Source organism: Delphinus delphis, chromosome 5 (assembly GCF_949987515.2).
Source record: "Delphinus delphis chromosome 5, mDelDel1.2, whole genome shotgun sequence".
In the NCBI taxonomy this organism is placed as follows: Eukaryota; Metazoa; Chordata; class Mammalia; order Artiodactyla; family Delphinidae; genus Delphinus; species Delphinus delphis.
The window spans coordinates 109097311-109112270 of NC_082687.1; the positions used below are offsets into that span (position 1 = coordinate 109097311).

Below are 14960 nucleotides of genomic sequence, written 5' to 3' on the forward strand. Positions count from 1 at the left end.
TGAGTGGGAAATGATGGTATACAAATACATGATGAGTCTCATACAGCCATATACTCTCAGTCTAACACGTGGGAGCAGCTTGAATAATGGTGTGCGTATAGCGCACTCGTAGCGTGTGCTCCTGGAAAGAGACTTGACTGTTCATGGAACATCTTCCCAAGTCTTAGGCACCACAATAGGTGTTATATATACATCATCTTACTTAATCCTTACAGCAGCCTAGAGAGGTGAGTAGTATTTTCCCTGTTTTTCTTATGATGACAGTATAGCTTTGAGAAGCTGAGTTACTTGCTCACATACCTACCTATTGAATGTCAGAGCTGAAAATTGAATCCAGGCCTGTCTGCTTTGAAGGCTGCGCTTTTTCCATGACTGACGGTATATATTTGTTTTAATATTTGTCCACTATATTTATGTTTTACTGAAAAATGTGTATCGTTTTTCCATGTAGAAAGCATTTAGAACTGGTACAAGCACACGCCTGGATGATCGTGTATATGCCATGTGTCAGATAAAGTGTCAGCCACTTGTTCATCTAATGAAAATGATTCATCCCAACCTATACAGGATAGACAGACTGACAGATGAGGTATGATTTTTTTTTCAATGTGTTTGAAACTTTTTAATTTAAATTTATTTGGGTGTCTTGATTCTACAGCTAAGGTAGTAATGTATTATTAACAATTTCTTCCATCTGTTTTTCCCCTGTGGTAATAATACATTAAATAAGGACACTAACTATGGATTTGATTGGACAATATGACTGTTAGATACTGTCATATTTACAGAGTTTTCAAAAATAGTTTCATATGGGAAGTAATTCACCTTGTGGGTTTGCTTACATTTACTGCATAGGTATGCTGTAGAGTGGGCAGTTCCATCTATATTTTGAAGATATTGACTGTTTCTGATGTGATCGGAGTGAAACTTTGATTATATTATTGTAAACCAAATCTGGTATCCAACAGTATTTTTTTTTTTTTTTTTTTTTTTTTGCGGTATGCGGGCCTCTCACTGTTGTGGCCTCTCCCGCTGCGGAGCACAGGCTCCAGACGCGCAGGCCCAGCGGCCATGGCTCACGGGCCCAGCCGCTCTGCGGCATGTGGGATCCTCCCGGACCGGGACACGAACCCGTGTCCCCTGCATCGGCAGGCGGGCTCTCAACCACTGCGCCACCAGGGAAGCCCCAACAGTATTTTTAATATGCAAATATGTAATGTCATTTTTCTTCCTTGTGTTAAAATTCTGCTATTTGGAATCATCTCTGTATTTTGTTACTAGAGGAATGTAAAAAAGTCCTTTGCAGCAGATTTAGTAGTCATACTTTTAACATATCCTGATCCCAGAAGGGAAGGAAATGGACAGGTCATTTTACATATTCATGTTTTTATCTTTTAAATTTGAATACATTCAAGAGTCTTTTAATTTAAATACATCTGAGCACCTTGATTCTACAGCCAAGGTGGTAATGTATTATCAATATAGTTGGCCCTTGAACAACGAGGCAGTTAGGGGCACCAACCCCTGTGCAATTGAAAATCTGTGTTTAACTTTATAGTCAGTCCTCTGTGTCCTCTGTTCTGTATTCAACCAACTGCAGATCATGTAGTACTGTAGTATTTATTTACTTATTGAAAAGAACTGCATATAGGTGGACCCATGTAGTTCAAACCCATGTTGTTCAAAGGTCAACTGTAATTTTTTGCATCCTACAAAATTCTCAAGTGTCATTTTTCAGTACTTCATAAAGAGCTAGTGGCAGTTAGCTTCCAGCCTATAATAATAGTAATGTAAGTACATTCACATTCCATCTTTTTCTTTTCAGGGTGCAATACACGTTAATGACAGGGTGGTACCTCAGCCACCTCTTCAAAAATTGTCTGCAGAGAAACTGACACGAGATGGTGCTTTCCTTATGGACTGTGGCTCTGTAAGCACCCACTACTGACAAAAGCTTAACACTTCCAGCTGGCAAAAGGAGAAACACTTACAGGGTCCAGCTCTGTTATCACAGATCAGGCAATGAAAGGTGGATTAGGAACTCAAAGGCAGTAAATTGGTAACTGGCACAGGTGGTCAATTTATTTAAGAGGAGTAAAGAGATAAATTCCTGTCTTCAACGATTTTACCATCAAGAATCATAAAATTCAAAGGGACCTTAAGAATTTATCTAGTTTAACTTGATCCATTGTCTGAAATGCCATTAATAATTAGGAGTTCAGGAGAGATCATTGGACAGGGTGGTGGTGAAGGGTGTCAGAATGGGCAAGATGGCTTCATAAATGATTCCTTGTGAGCAGGAAAGGGATTCTGATAGCCACAGTACGGGGTGGGGCAGGAATAGGGTAGGGGTGGGAGGCATAGTTAAAGTACAGAGACAGTAATTGAAATGATGGAACTAGTGGGTAGGAAATAGAGAAGTCAGTTATCCTGGTTGAAGCATTACATTCGTGTTGGGAAAAAGGTAAGGAAAGCAGTAAAATATATTTTATGAGAAGCCTTGACATTTAAGCAGAGAAGATATGAACCACTCTAGATTCCTGAATGTAGATTCCAAATGTGCCAGTTACAGGTTTCCTTTTTTACTTTCATGTTTGTTCGTACTTGATTTGAGTTAGTATACTTTGCCTCTTTTATGCTTGATAATTTTGAGAAAAGTAGCTATACTGGGTTTCTGATTAGGGAGTTTTAATAATTTTGTTGTTATTTTTAGGTTTTTTACATTTGGGTTGGAAAAAGCTGTGACAGTAACTTTATAGAGGATGTGCTCGGGTATCCGAATTTTGCATCAATACCACAGAAAATGGTCAGTGGATTTTGTGTACTTGTTTAAAATTTTTTTTGTGAGATAAAATTCCCATGAGTCACATTTTAACCATTTTAAAGTGTACAGTGCATTAGTTTTTAGTATATTCACAATGTTTACAACCACTTCCAGTATCTAATTTCAGAGCATTCACCTCAAAGAGAAACCTATATCCCCCAGTTATTCCTTTCTTTTTTTTTTAATTTTTGAATTTTATTTTATTTATTTTTTTATACAGCAGGTTCTTATTAGTCATCAATTTTATACACATCAGTGTATAAATGTCAATCCCAATCGCCCAATTCATACCACCACCACCACCATCCCCCCACCGCTTCCCTGCTTGGTGTCCATACGATTGTTCTCTACATCCGTGTCTCAACTTCTGCCCTGCAAACCGGTTCAGCTGTACCATTTTTCTAGATTCCACCTACATGCGTTAATATACGATATTTGTTTTTCTCTTTCTGACTTACTTCACTCTGTATGACGGTCTCTAGGTCCATCCATGTCTCTACAAGTGACCCAATTTCGTTCCTTCTTATGACTAATATTCCATGGTATATATGTACCACATCTTTATCCATTCGTCTGTCAATGGGAATTTAGGTTTCTTCCATAACCTGGCTATTGTAAATAGTGCTGCAATGAACATTGGAGTGCATGTGTCTTTTTGAATTATGGTTTTCTCTGGGTATATGCCCAGTAGTGGGATTGCTGAAGCATATGGTAATTCTATTTTTAGTTTTTTAAGGAACCTCCATACTGTTCTCCAGAGTGGCTGGCTGTATCAATTTACATTCCCACCAACAGTGCAAGAGGGTTCCCTTTTCTCCACACCCTCTCCAGTATTTGTTGTTTGTAGATTTTCTGAAGATGCCCATTCTGACTGGTGTGAGGTGATACCTCATTGTAGTTTTGATTTGCATTTCTCTAATAATTAGTGAACTTGAGCAGCATTTCACGTGCTTCTTGGCCATCTCTATGTCTTCTTTGGAGAAATGTCTGTTTAGGTCTTCTGCCCATTTTTGGATTAGGTTGTTTGTTTTTTTAATATTGAGCTACATGAGCTGTTTATATATTTTGGGGATTAATCCTTTGTCTGTTGATTCACTTGCAAATATTTTCTCCTATTCTGAGGGTAGTCTTTTCACCTTGTTTATGGTTTCCTTTGCTGTGCAAAAGCTTTTAAGTTTCATTAGGTCCCATTTGTTTATTTTTGTTTTTATTTTCATTACTCTAGGAGGTGGATCAAAAAAGATCTTGCAGTGATTTATGTCAAAGAGTGTTCTTCCTATGTTTTCCACTAAGAGTTTTATAGTGTCCGGTCTTACATCTAAGTCTCTAATCCATTTTGAGTTTATTTTTGTGTATGGTGTTAGGGAGTGTTTTAATTTCATTCTTTTACGTGTAGCTGTTCAGTTTTCCCAGCACCACTAATTGAAGAGACTGTCTTTTCTCCATTGTATATCCTTGCCTCCTTGTCATAGATTAGTTGTCCATAGGAGCGTGGGTTTCTCTCTGGGCTTTCTATCTTGTTCCATTGATCTGTGTTTCTTTTTTTGTGCCAGTACCATATTGTCTTGATTACTGTAGCTTTGTAGTATAGTCTGAAGTCAGGGAGTCTGATTCCTCCAGCTCCAATTTTTTCCCTCAAGACTGCTTTGGCTCTTCAGGGTCTTTTGTGTCTCCATCCAAATTTTAAGATTTTTTGTTCCAGTCCCATATAAAATACAACTGGTACTTTGATAGGGATTGCATAGATTCTGTAGATTGCTTTGGGTAGTATAGTCATTTTCACAATATTGATTCTTCCAATCCAAGAACATGGTATATCTCTCCATCTGTTCGTATCATCTTTAATTTCTTTCATCAGTGTCTTAAAGTTTTCTGCGTACAGGTCTTTTGTCTCCCTAGGTAGTTTTATTCCTAGGTATTTTATTCTTTTTGTTGCAGTGGTAAATGGGAGTATTTCCTTAATTTCTCTTTCAGATTTTTCATCATTAGTGTATAGGAATGCAAGAGATTTCTGTGCATTAATCTTGTATCCTGCAACTTTACCAAATTCATTGGTTAGCTCTAGTAGTTTTCTGGTGGCATCTTTAGGATTCTCTATGTATAGTATCATGTCATCTGCAAACAGTGACAGTTTTACTTCTTCATTTCCAATTTGTATTCCTTTTATTTCTTTTTTCTTCTCTGATCACAGTGGCTAGGACTTCCAAAACTATATTGAATACTAGTAGTGAGAGTGGACATCCTTGTCTTGTTCCTGATCTTAGAGGAAATGCTTTCAGTTTTTCACCATTGAGAATGATGTTTGCTGTGGGTTTGTCATATATGGACTTTATTATGTTGAGGTAGGTTCCCTGTCTGCCCACTTTCTGAAGAGTTTTTATCATAAATGGGTGTTGAATTGTATCGAAAGCTTTTTCTGCATATGTTGAGATGATCATATGGTTTTTATTCTTCAATTTGTTAATATGGTGTATCACATTGATTGATTTATGTGTATAGTAGAATCCTTGCTTCCCTGGAATAAATCCCACTTGATCATGGTGTATGGTCCTTTTAATGTGTTGTTGGATTCTGTTTGCTAGTATTTTGTCGAGGATTTTTGCATCTATAATCATCAGTGATATTGGCCTGTAATTTTCTTTTTTTGTAGTATCTTTGTCTACTTTTGGTATCAGGGTGATGGTGGCCTCATAGAATGAGTTTGGGAGTCTTCCTTCCTATGGAATTTTTTGGAACAGTTTGAGAAGGATAGGTGTTAGCTCTTCTCTAAATGTTTGATAGAATTCACCTGTGAAGCCATCTGGTCCTGGACTTCTGTTTGTTAGAAGATTCTTAATCACAGTTTCAATTTCATTACTTGTGATTGGTGTCTTCATATTTTCTATTTCTTCCTGGTTCATTCTTGGAAGGTTATACCTTTCTAAGAATTTGTCCATTTCTTCCAGGTTGTCCATTTTATTGGCATGGAATTGCTTGTCGTAGTCTCTTAGGATGCTTTGTATTTCTGCGGTGTCTGTTGTAACTTCTCCTTTTTCATTTCTAATTTTATTGATTTGAGTCCTCTCCCTCTTTTTCTTGATGAATCTGGCTAATGGTTTATCAATTTTGTTTATCTTCTCAAAGAACCAGCTTTTAGTTTTATTGATCTTTGCTATAGTTTTCTTTGTTTCTATTTCATTTATTTCTGCTCTGATATTTATGATTTCTTTCCTTCTGCTAACTTCGGGTTTTGTTTGTTCTTCTTTCACTGGTTCCTTTAGGTGTAAGGTTAGATTGTTTATTTGACATTTTTCTTGTTTCGTGAGGTAGGCTTGTATAGCTATAAACTTCCCTCTTAGAACTGCTTTTGCTGCATCCCATAGGTTTTGGATCGTCGTGTTTTCATTGTCATTTGTCTCTAGGTATTTTTTGATTTCCTCTTTGATTTCTTCAGTGATCTCCTGGTTATTTAGTAACGTATTGTTTAGCCGCCATGTGTTTGGTTTTTTACGTTTTTTTCCCTGTAATTCACTTCTAGTCTCATAGCGTTGTGCTCAGAAAAGATGCTTCATATGATTTCAATTTTCTTAAATTTACTGTGGCTTGATGTGTAACCCAAGATGTGATCTATCCTGGAGAATGTTCCATGCACACTTGAGAAGAAAGTGTAATCTGCTCTTTTTGGATGGAATGTCCTATAAATATCAATTAAATCTATCTGGTCTGCTGTGTCATTTAAAGCTTCTGTTTCCTTATTTATTTTCATTTTGCATGATCTGTCCATTGGTGTAAGTGAGGTGTTAAAGTCCCCCACTATTATTGTGTTACTGTCAGTTTCCTGTTTTATAACTGTTAGCAGTTGCCTTATGTATTGAGGTGCTCCTATGTTGGGTGCATGTATATTTATAATTGTTATATCTTCTTCTTGGATTGATCCCTTGATCATTATGTAGTGGCCTTCCTTGTCTCTTATAACATTCTTTATTTTAAAGTCTATTTTATCTGATATGAGTATTGCTACTCCAGCTTTCTTTTGATTTCCATTTGTATGGAATATCTTTTTCCATCCCCTCACTTTCAGTCTGTATGTGTCCCTAGATCTGAAGTGGGTCTCTTGTAGACAGCATATAGATGGGTCTTGTTTTTGTATCCATTCAGCAAGCCTGTGTCTTTTGGTTGGAGCATTTAATCCATTCATGTTTAAGGTAATTATCGATATGTATGTTCCTATGACCATTTTCTTAATTGTTTTAGGTTTGTTTTTGTAGGTCCTTTTCTTCTCTTGTGTTTCCCACTTAGAGAAGTTCCTTTAGCTTTTGTTGTAGAGCTTGGTTTGGTGGTGCTGAATTCTCTTAGCTTTTGCTTGTCTGTAAATCTTCTGATTTGCCCATCAAATCTGAATGAGATCCTTGCCGGGTAGAGTAATCTTGGTTGTAGTTTCTTCCTTTGCATCACTTTAAGTATATCATGCCACTTCATTCTTGCTTGTAGAGTTTGTGCTGAGAAATTGGCTGTTAACCTTATGGGAGTTCCCTTGTATGTTATTTGTTGTTTTTCCCTTGCTGCTTTCAATAATTTTTCTGTGTCTTTAATTTTTGCCAAGTTAATTACTATGTGTCTCGGTGTGCTTCTCCTTGGGTTTATCCTGTATGGGACTCGCTGCACTTCCTGGACTTGGGTGGCTGTTTCCTTTCCCATGTTAGTGAAGTTTTCGATTATAATCTCTTCAAATATTTTCTCGGATCCTTTCTCTGTCTCTTCTCCTTCTGGGACCCTTATAATGCGAATGTTGGTGCATTTAATGTTGTCCCAGAAGTCTCTTAGGCTGTTTTCATTTCTTTTTTCTTATTCTGTTCCACAGCAGTGAATTCCACCATTCTGTCTTCCAGGTCACTTACCCGTTCTTCTGCCTCAGTTATTCTGCTATTGATTTCTTCTAGTGTAGTTTTCATTTCAGTTATTGTATTGTTCAACTCGTTTGTTTGTTCTTTAATTCTTCTAGGTCTTTGTTAAACATTTGTTGCATCTTCTCGATCTTTGCCTCCATTCTTTTTCTGAGGTCCTGGATCATCTTCACTATCATTATTCTGAATTCTTTTTCTGGAAGGTTGCCTATCTCCACTTCATTTAGTTGTTTTCTGGGGTTTTTTCTTGTTCCTTCATCTGGTACATAGCCCTCTGCCTTTTCATCTTGTCTGTCTTTCTGTGAATGTGGTTTTCCTTTCACAGGCTGCAAAATTGTTGTTCTTCTTGCTTCTGCTCTTTGCCTGTGGTGGATGAGGCTATCTAAGAAGCTTGTGGAAGTTTCCTGATGGGAGGGACTGGTGGATGGTAGAGCTGACTGTTGCTCTGGTGGGCAGAGCTCAGTAAAACTTTAATCCGCTTGACTGCTGATGTGTGGGGCTCGGTTCTCTCCCTGTTGGTTGTTTGGCCTGAGGCAACCCAACACTGGAGCCTACCTGGGCTCTTTGGTGGGGCTAATGGCAGACTCTGGGAGGGCTCACACCAAGGAGTACTTTCCAGAACTTCTGCTGCCAGTGTCCTTGTCCCCACGGTGAGCCACAGCCACCACCCGCCTCTTCAGGAGACCTTCCAGTACTAGCAGGTAGGTCTGGTTCAGTTTCCCCTGGGGTCACTGCTCGTTCCCCTGGGTCCTGATGCGCACAGTACTTTGTGTGTGCCCTCCAAGAGTGGTGTCTGTTTCCCCCAGTCCTGTTGAAGTCCTGCAATCAAATCCCACTAGACTTCAAAGTCTGATTCTCCAGGAATTTCTCCTCCCGTTGCCAGACCCCCAGGTTGGAAAGCCTGACTTGGGGCTCAGAACCTTCACTCCAGTGGGTGGACTTCTGTAGTATAAGTGTTCTCCAGTCTGTGAGTCACCCACCCAACAATTATGGGCTTTGATTTTATTGTGATTGCACCCCTCCTACCATCTCATTGTGGCTTCTCCTTTGTCTTTGGATGTGGGGTATCTTTTTTGGTGAGTTCCAGTGTCTTCCTGTCGATGATTGTGCAGCAGCTAGTTGTGATTGTGGTGTTCTCGCATGAGGGAGTGAGAGCACATCCTTCTACTCCACCATCTTGGTTCCTAATCCCAGTTCTTCCTTTCTATTTTCCCTTGGCAACCACTAGTTTACTTTCTATCTCTACGGATTTGCCTGTTCTGGACAATTCATATACAGTATATGGAATCACACAATATGCAGCCTTTTGTGTTTGACTTCTTTTACTTCTCACAGTGTTTTCAAGGCTCATCCATCTTGTAGTATGTATCAGTAGTTCATTCTTTTTTATGACTAAATAATAGTCCATTGTATGAATATACCACATTCTGTTTATCCAGTAATCTGTTCATGGGCATTTGCGTTATTTCTACTCTGGGGCTGTTGTGAATAGTGCTGCCATGAACAGTTCATGTAGAAGTGTTTGTGTGAACATCTGTTTTCAAGCTTTGTTGGGTATGTAACTAGGAGTGGAATTGCCGGGTCATATGGTAAACTCTAAGTTTAACTTTTTGAGCAACTGCCAGACTGTTTTCCAACAGCTTTAACTTATCTAATTGAAATTATTTTGCTGGTAATAAACATAATTTCTTCAGTAGGCCTTTACTGTATGTGTGTTAATACCAAAGAAATATGATTCTGAAAGCAGTTCTCTATACTTAATGGAAAAGGCCTACCTTATTGTAAATATATCCTTTCTCCTAAATGAATATAAAGTCAATGTGATTCTTACCAGATTTGCTGTTTGATTTATTTTTTTTAATTTGACACATTAATCCCAGAGTTCATTTCTAAGACTCAACAAATGAGGATAATAAGGAAAAGTTTGAAAAGAGAGAATACTATCAGCAACGGGGAAATCATGTGAAAAACAGGTCCTGCTAAATAAAATAGTAAACTTTATTTTATAGCTGTATCTATGCACTGTGATACTGGCATCATAAACATGTCAGTGGGACAGAACAGAGTACAGAAGTGGATCTAATTCATGAAAAATAGAATGCGGTAAAGATTGCATTTCAAATCACTGAAAAAATGGAATGTTAGAAAAATAATATTTATTATATTAAAATGGGGAAGGCCTTTGTAAGTCAGTGGTAGAAAAGGTTAAAGAATCTGAGAGCATAAAAATAAAACATTTCTATCTGGTAAAATAAATAAAGACAACCAAATCAGAAGATTATCGGTAACTCATATGACTGGAAAGGGGCTTATTTCTCTAGGATATGAAGTTCTCTTACAAATTTTTAAGAAAAGGACACCCGTACTCCCTCAAATAAGAAAAGAAAAATGAGGAATGATTTGAACAGGTAATTCATGGGCAGAAGATATAGTAGTGGCCATATGAAACAGTGTTCAGCTTCATTTGTAATTAAGAAAACAAAATAACAGCGTAGCATTTCTTTCATTTATCAGATTTTTGCCAGCTGGTAAAATTTTTTTAAATTTGATAACAGGCAGTAATGCAGAGGGAATAGGTCAACCGGCCTGTCAAATACTATTGATTGGACTCTACATTTACACAGTCTTTTGGAGGGTCATTTGACAATATCTGTTCAAATTAAAATCACACAGTGTATAAAACAGTAAATTATTTACTCCTAAGAATATATCCTATAGGTATATTCATGGAAGTATTTATATGTACACATTTACTTGTAGCATTAAATAAATAATATCTATGCATCTGTTAAAAAGAATACAACCTGAAGAGAGAATAATGCGCAAAGAATAGACTTTTTAGGTATCTAAAATAGTCTTGCATATAGTGTTTAAATATATTTACACATTCACACTATTCTTTAAAATTCCTTGCCCTTAAGTTTTAAGGACTAAAGAAAACATAAAATTCCCTAAGAATGCCTATTATTAGAATAAGGTATAATGTATAGTTGTTTATAAGTGAAATTGGAGCTTAGTGATAGCCCCCTTCTCTTGAATACTTCCTTTAGAAGAAACATACAAAGCGTAACACAATATACGTGAAATACTAATCATTGTGTATGTTTTATTGACTTGTCTGGAAAAAAGTATAACATTCAGGTAAAATGTCAGTCACATACTTATCATTAAGTGTATCGATGACTTAGAAAAACATAACCAGATGTATCGACAGTGTAAATTGCATGTGTTTGGTTGCTGCTGTTTGGGCTGGGGATCGAGTGCTGGCAGTTGGTTGGTGATAGTGGCAGTCATGATTGAGTCCTAACACTGCCTAAGTCTCTGAGAAAGGAAATAATCTCCTAATTACATTTTTTACCAGACACATCTTCCAGAGCTCGACACCCTTTCATCAGAAAGAGCTAGATCCTTTATAACCTGGCTTAGAGACAACAGACCATTAAACCCAATTCTTCACGTGGTAAAGTAAGTACTTCTGTAACTTAATTATGAAATTGTCTTATCCTGTCCAGTCTTTGTGAAATTGTTTGTCTTCAAAAGCAAATTTTAAATAATAATATCAAAATACATTCTAGTGGTAGAATGCTATTACTTGATTAACATCCCCTATTCATTTTCAAGTTCCTATGAATTAGTAATTTTTTTGATGTATAAGTATTCTTTTTAATAGTATGCATTATAGATAAAAACCCCTTTTTCTTCTTCAGAGATGAGAGTCCTGCCAAAACAGAATTTTTTCAACATTTGATTGAAGACCGGACAGAAGCCGCATTCTCTTACTATGAATTTTTGCTTCACGTTCAGCAGCAGATTTGTAAGTGAAGTGGAATAAAATTGAATAAGAAGAAAATGGTCTATAACCTAGGTAAAGTGTAATCTGTCAGAGAAGCACATAGGAAAGTTGAAATGTAGGCATTTGTTGTTACAAGAGACAATGTGTAGCATAGCACCTGGTCTGAGGCTTTGGCAAAAGGTAAAGACGAAGAAATAACTTGACAGATTTTCTTCATCCTAAACTAATGGTAAGGATGATGCTGTTTCGCGAAGTATATTTTGAATTGGTTTCCACACATTTCCAGTAGTGCAGCAGTACAGTGCTCTGTTCATTGCAAGCCGGCAAACTTACGTAGTTATGTGGGATGATATGTCATAATGTAATATTAGATAAATTCCCTTTTCTTATAATTAATATAACATTTCTGGACTTGAACTCTGACAAGAGATGCCAAAAGGCAGTGGTACCGTGTTGTTTATATGAATTACTTTTTAACAAGGAATGATTCATATTCATTAAATGAATTCAGTATTTTCCCTGTAAAAACAATAGAGTTTCAGTACATGAACTATAGAAAACAATATATATATAATGTACATAAATGTTACATTTGTAAAGAAAATGTAAAAATGTAACTACAGAATATGAATTGCTTAAACTGTGCTGCATTGTTGGATGACAACTCTTTTGGTGGCAGTTAGAGAATGAGGTTGACAAACGCATATTACGAATTGAGTCCACAAAAGAAACACAAAACTCTTTGTAATTCTGTTAAATCTTTTATGTGGATTTATTTATGATCAGCCTACTAATTAAAAATATTTTGCTTGACAATATGGCTTGGTGTTTGTGTGTTTGTGGTCGGGGAGTGTTGGTGGTATTTTTACTTATAGGATGTATTGAATTTACTGCTTGGGGAAACGCAGTGATACCACATTTCACTAGGTAATATATGTGAATATGTTTTCATTAATTTGTGGACATTATCAAGTACTTATTCTGTTTGTATTCTAAAACAACACTGCTTTCAAAACACATATGATTATTGACTAATCATAACCTTAATTTGTTTTTCTTGGTTAAATTAGGCATTTTTTCCTGCACACACACAGCAAGAAAATTTTTATAATGTTGTGACTATCCTGTTGAATTGACTTTAAGATTACCATCTTGAACTTTGAGAGTGATTTTATTCTGATGGGAAAAAAAAACTCATTTACTAACAGCTTATTTACTATAAAAACTGTTCATGATCCATTAGCTTGTAAATAAAATTTTATTATAAACACTGTAAAAGTCCCATTGATAAACTTTGGAAGGAAAAAGGCTCTCGATTTGCGTGGTGAGTGATTTCTGCCGGTTTGTGTTTGGTGGACCTCTTTTCTTTGGATAAAAATAAAAGTACTCTCTCGCATTCCCTGCTAGAAATGAGAGGTTAAATGACTCACCCCGGATGACGTTACTAATTAGCGGCCGAGCCAATAGTAGACGTCAGATGCTCTGCACACCCACCACCTTCTCCCAGCCGTCCCCACACCGTGCTGCATCCGGGAGGGGACTCTTGTGGGACGCGAGGATCGACTGCAGTACTCCAAGGGCAACCGAGTACTGTAATTTTACAATGCAAAGTATCGTGTTTCTGCTTTAAGAAAGATGAAATGTTTTGTCTTTGGATAGTTTGTTCCTCAGTTAATAGGTATTTGTAAGTACTAATCCTTGCTTTCACAGAGCTTACACTGCAGAGTGAGCTTGTGGAGGACTGGGGGAAAGACAGTACGTTTATATGTCGGGTGTGGTGAATGCAACGGAGAAAAAGAAAGCCAGATAAGGAATCCAGAATGCTGGTTTTAGCACGGGCTCCCGCTGCGGCTGCAGCTCCTCTTCAGCCTCGAGCCGCTCCGGAAGTTCCAGCAGCTCCCATGGCTCTCCGAGCCCTTCTCGGCGCAGGCATGACAGCAGGCGGCGTTCCCGCTCCAAATCCAAACCACCCAAAAGAGACGAAAAGGAAAGGAAACGGCGGAGCCCTTCCCCTAAACCCGCCAAAGTGCACGTTGGAAGGCTCACCAGAAATGTGACTGAGGATCACATGGAGATACTCTCCACCTACGGGAAAATTAAAATGATTGACGTGCCTGTAGAAAGGATGCACCCCCATCTGTCTACAGGCTACGCATATGCGGAGTGTGAGAATCCAGATGAAGCCGAGAAGGCGCTGAGGCACGCGGATGGAGGACACATCGATGGCCAGCAGATCACTGCCACCGCTGTGCTGGCCCCCTGGCCTCGGCCACCCCCCAGGCGATTCAGCCCTCCCAGGAAGGAGAGTGCCGCCACCGCCACCCATGTGGCGCAGGCCCCCCCCGCCCCCAGAGGAGGAGAAGGTCGCGTCCCCCTCGGCGCAGGTCCCCCGGCCGCCGCAGCCCCAGGAGCTGCTCCAGCTTCAACTCCTCCCGATGCGCAGGGCCACCGAAGCTCTGCCCTGTGACTTGTATTCCCGCCAACTCACTTTTGTCACTTTTCTCGACGAAGGAGGATCGGTAGGAAAGAAATCCCTTACCCGGGCAGGCCTCGAAGGTGAAGGCAGTAATTGCCACGTTTCCCCTGGCGGCAGAGTTCCGGCTGCAGGAGCGTTGTTGGTTTGGGGGCGTGCTTATAAAGATGCCCTCCAGTCTTCTGGCTAGAAAGCTTCCGCATTTCTAGTTCCTGACAGGCAGTTTAGTGGCAGAGCCCGCAGGGATGAGCAGGGGGCTCCAGGAGGTGGTACAGCCCCACCCTGGGAGCATGTTTTCCTATTCCACAGATGACCTGGGTCCCACCTGGTGGCCTGCTCGTGCCCTAACCTGTTGGCCTGCAGGGTCCCACGGGAAAGGTGTGCTTTTACGCAGCTGCCGTCCTTGTTAGCCTGGCCGTGCTCCCCTGCATGAGTCCTTTTCTGACCTCTAGGGCCAAATACCCAAAACGGTTCTTTTCACGTGTACTCATGTCGTGTACACACACACACACACACACACACACACACACACACACACACACACACACACACACACACACACACACACACACACACACACACACCATGTCTCCCTTTCTCTCTGAAACTGGTAAGTTGAGAGTCGACTCTGTCGGGTCATCACAGAACCCCCCCGCCCCCCGCCACGTTGTGTTGGTATACATGGTGGTCGTGCAGGTTACCTTGGCAACGTGTACATTGTTTTTTTGACTTTTATTGTACAGTCAGTACTATACATTTTCTGTTTGGAGTTTTGTAACTTTGTAGCATTTTAGATAATATTGTGTTTGTACCTTGTTGTGTAGAGAAAAGAATTGTGTTGAATAAACCTAGGATTAGAGTGCAGCTCGAGTGTTGGGTTCACAGCCTCCTTCCTGTCCCTTGGCCCCAAAGGCAGCTTCAGTTGTGAGGTAATTAAACATGATTGTCTTAAAAAAAAAAAAAAAAGAATGCTGTTTTTGATAGTAA

The 14960-nt window shown here is 39.0% G+C and overlaps 1 protein-coding gene and 1 pseudogene across 6 annotated transcripts in view; both read left to right on the forward strand.

Moving 5' to 3' along the window:
* Positions 1–12316, forward strand: part of SEC24B (SEC24 homolog B, COPII coat complex component) — a 93957-nt gene extending 81641 nt beyond the window's left edge. For all 6 annotated transcript variants that reach the window (XM_060012870.2, XM_060012872.2, XM_060012873.2 and 3 more), the window contains 5 exons: positions 452–589; positions 1826–1930; positions 2714–2806; positions 11069–11172; positions 11415–12316. In XM_060012870.2, coding sequence (XP_059868853.1) covers positions 452–589; positions 1826–1930; positions 2714–2806; positions 11069–11172; positions 11415–11529 — 555 coding nt within the window. In that variant the 3' untranslated portion in view covers positions 11530–12316. The remainder of the gene's footprint in view (positions 1–451; positions 590–1825; positions 1931–2713; positions 2807–11068; positions 11173–11414) is intronic.
* A 619-nt stretch (positions 12317–12935) lies between these two features.
* LOC132426315 (RNA-binding protein with serine-rich domain 1-like) lies at positions 12936–14023 on the forward strand (annotated as a pseudogene).
* The last annotated feature ends 937 nt before the right edge of the window (positions 14024–14960 follow it).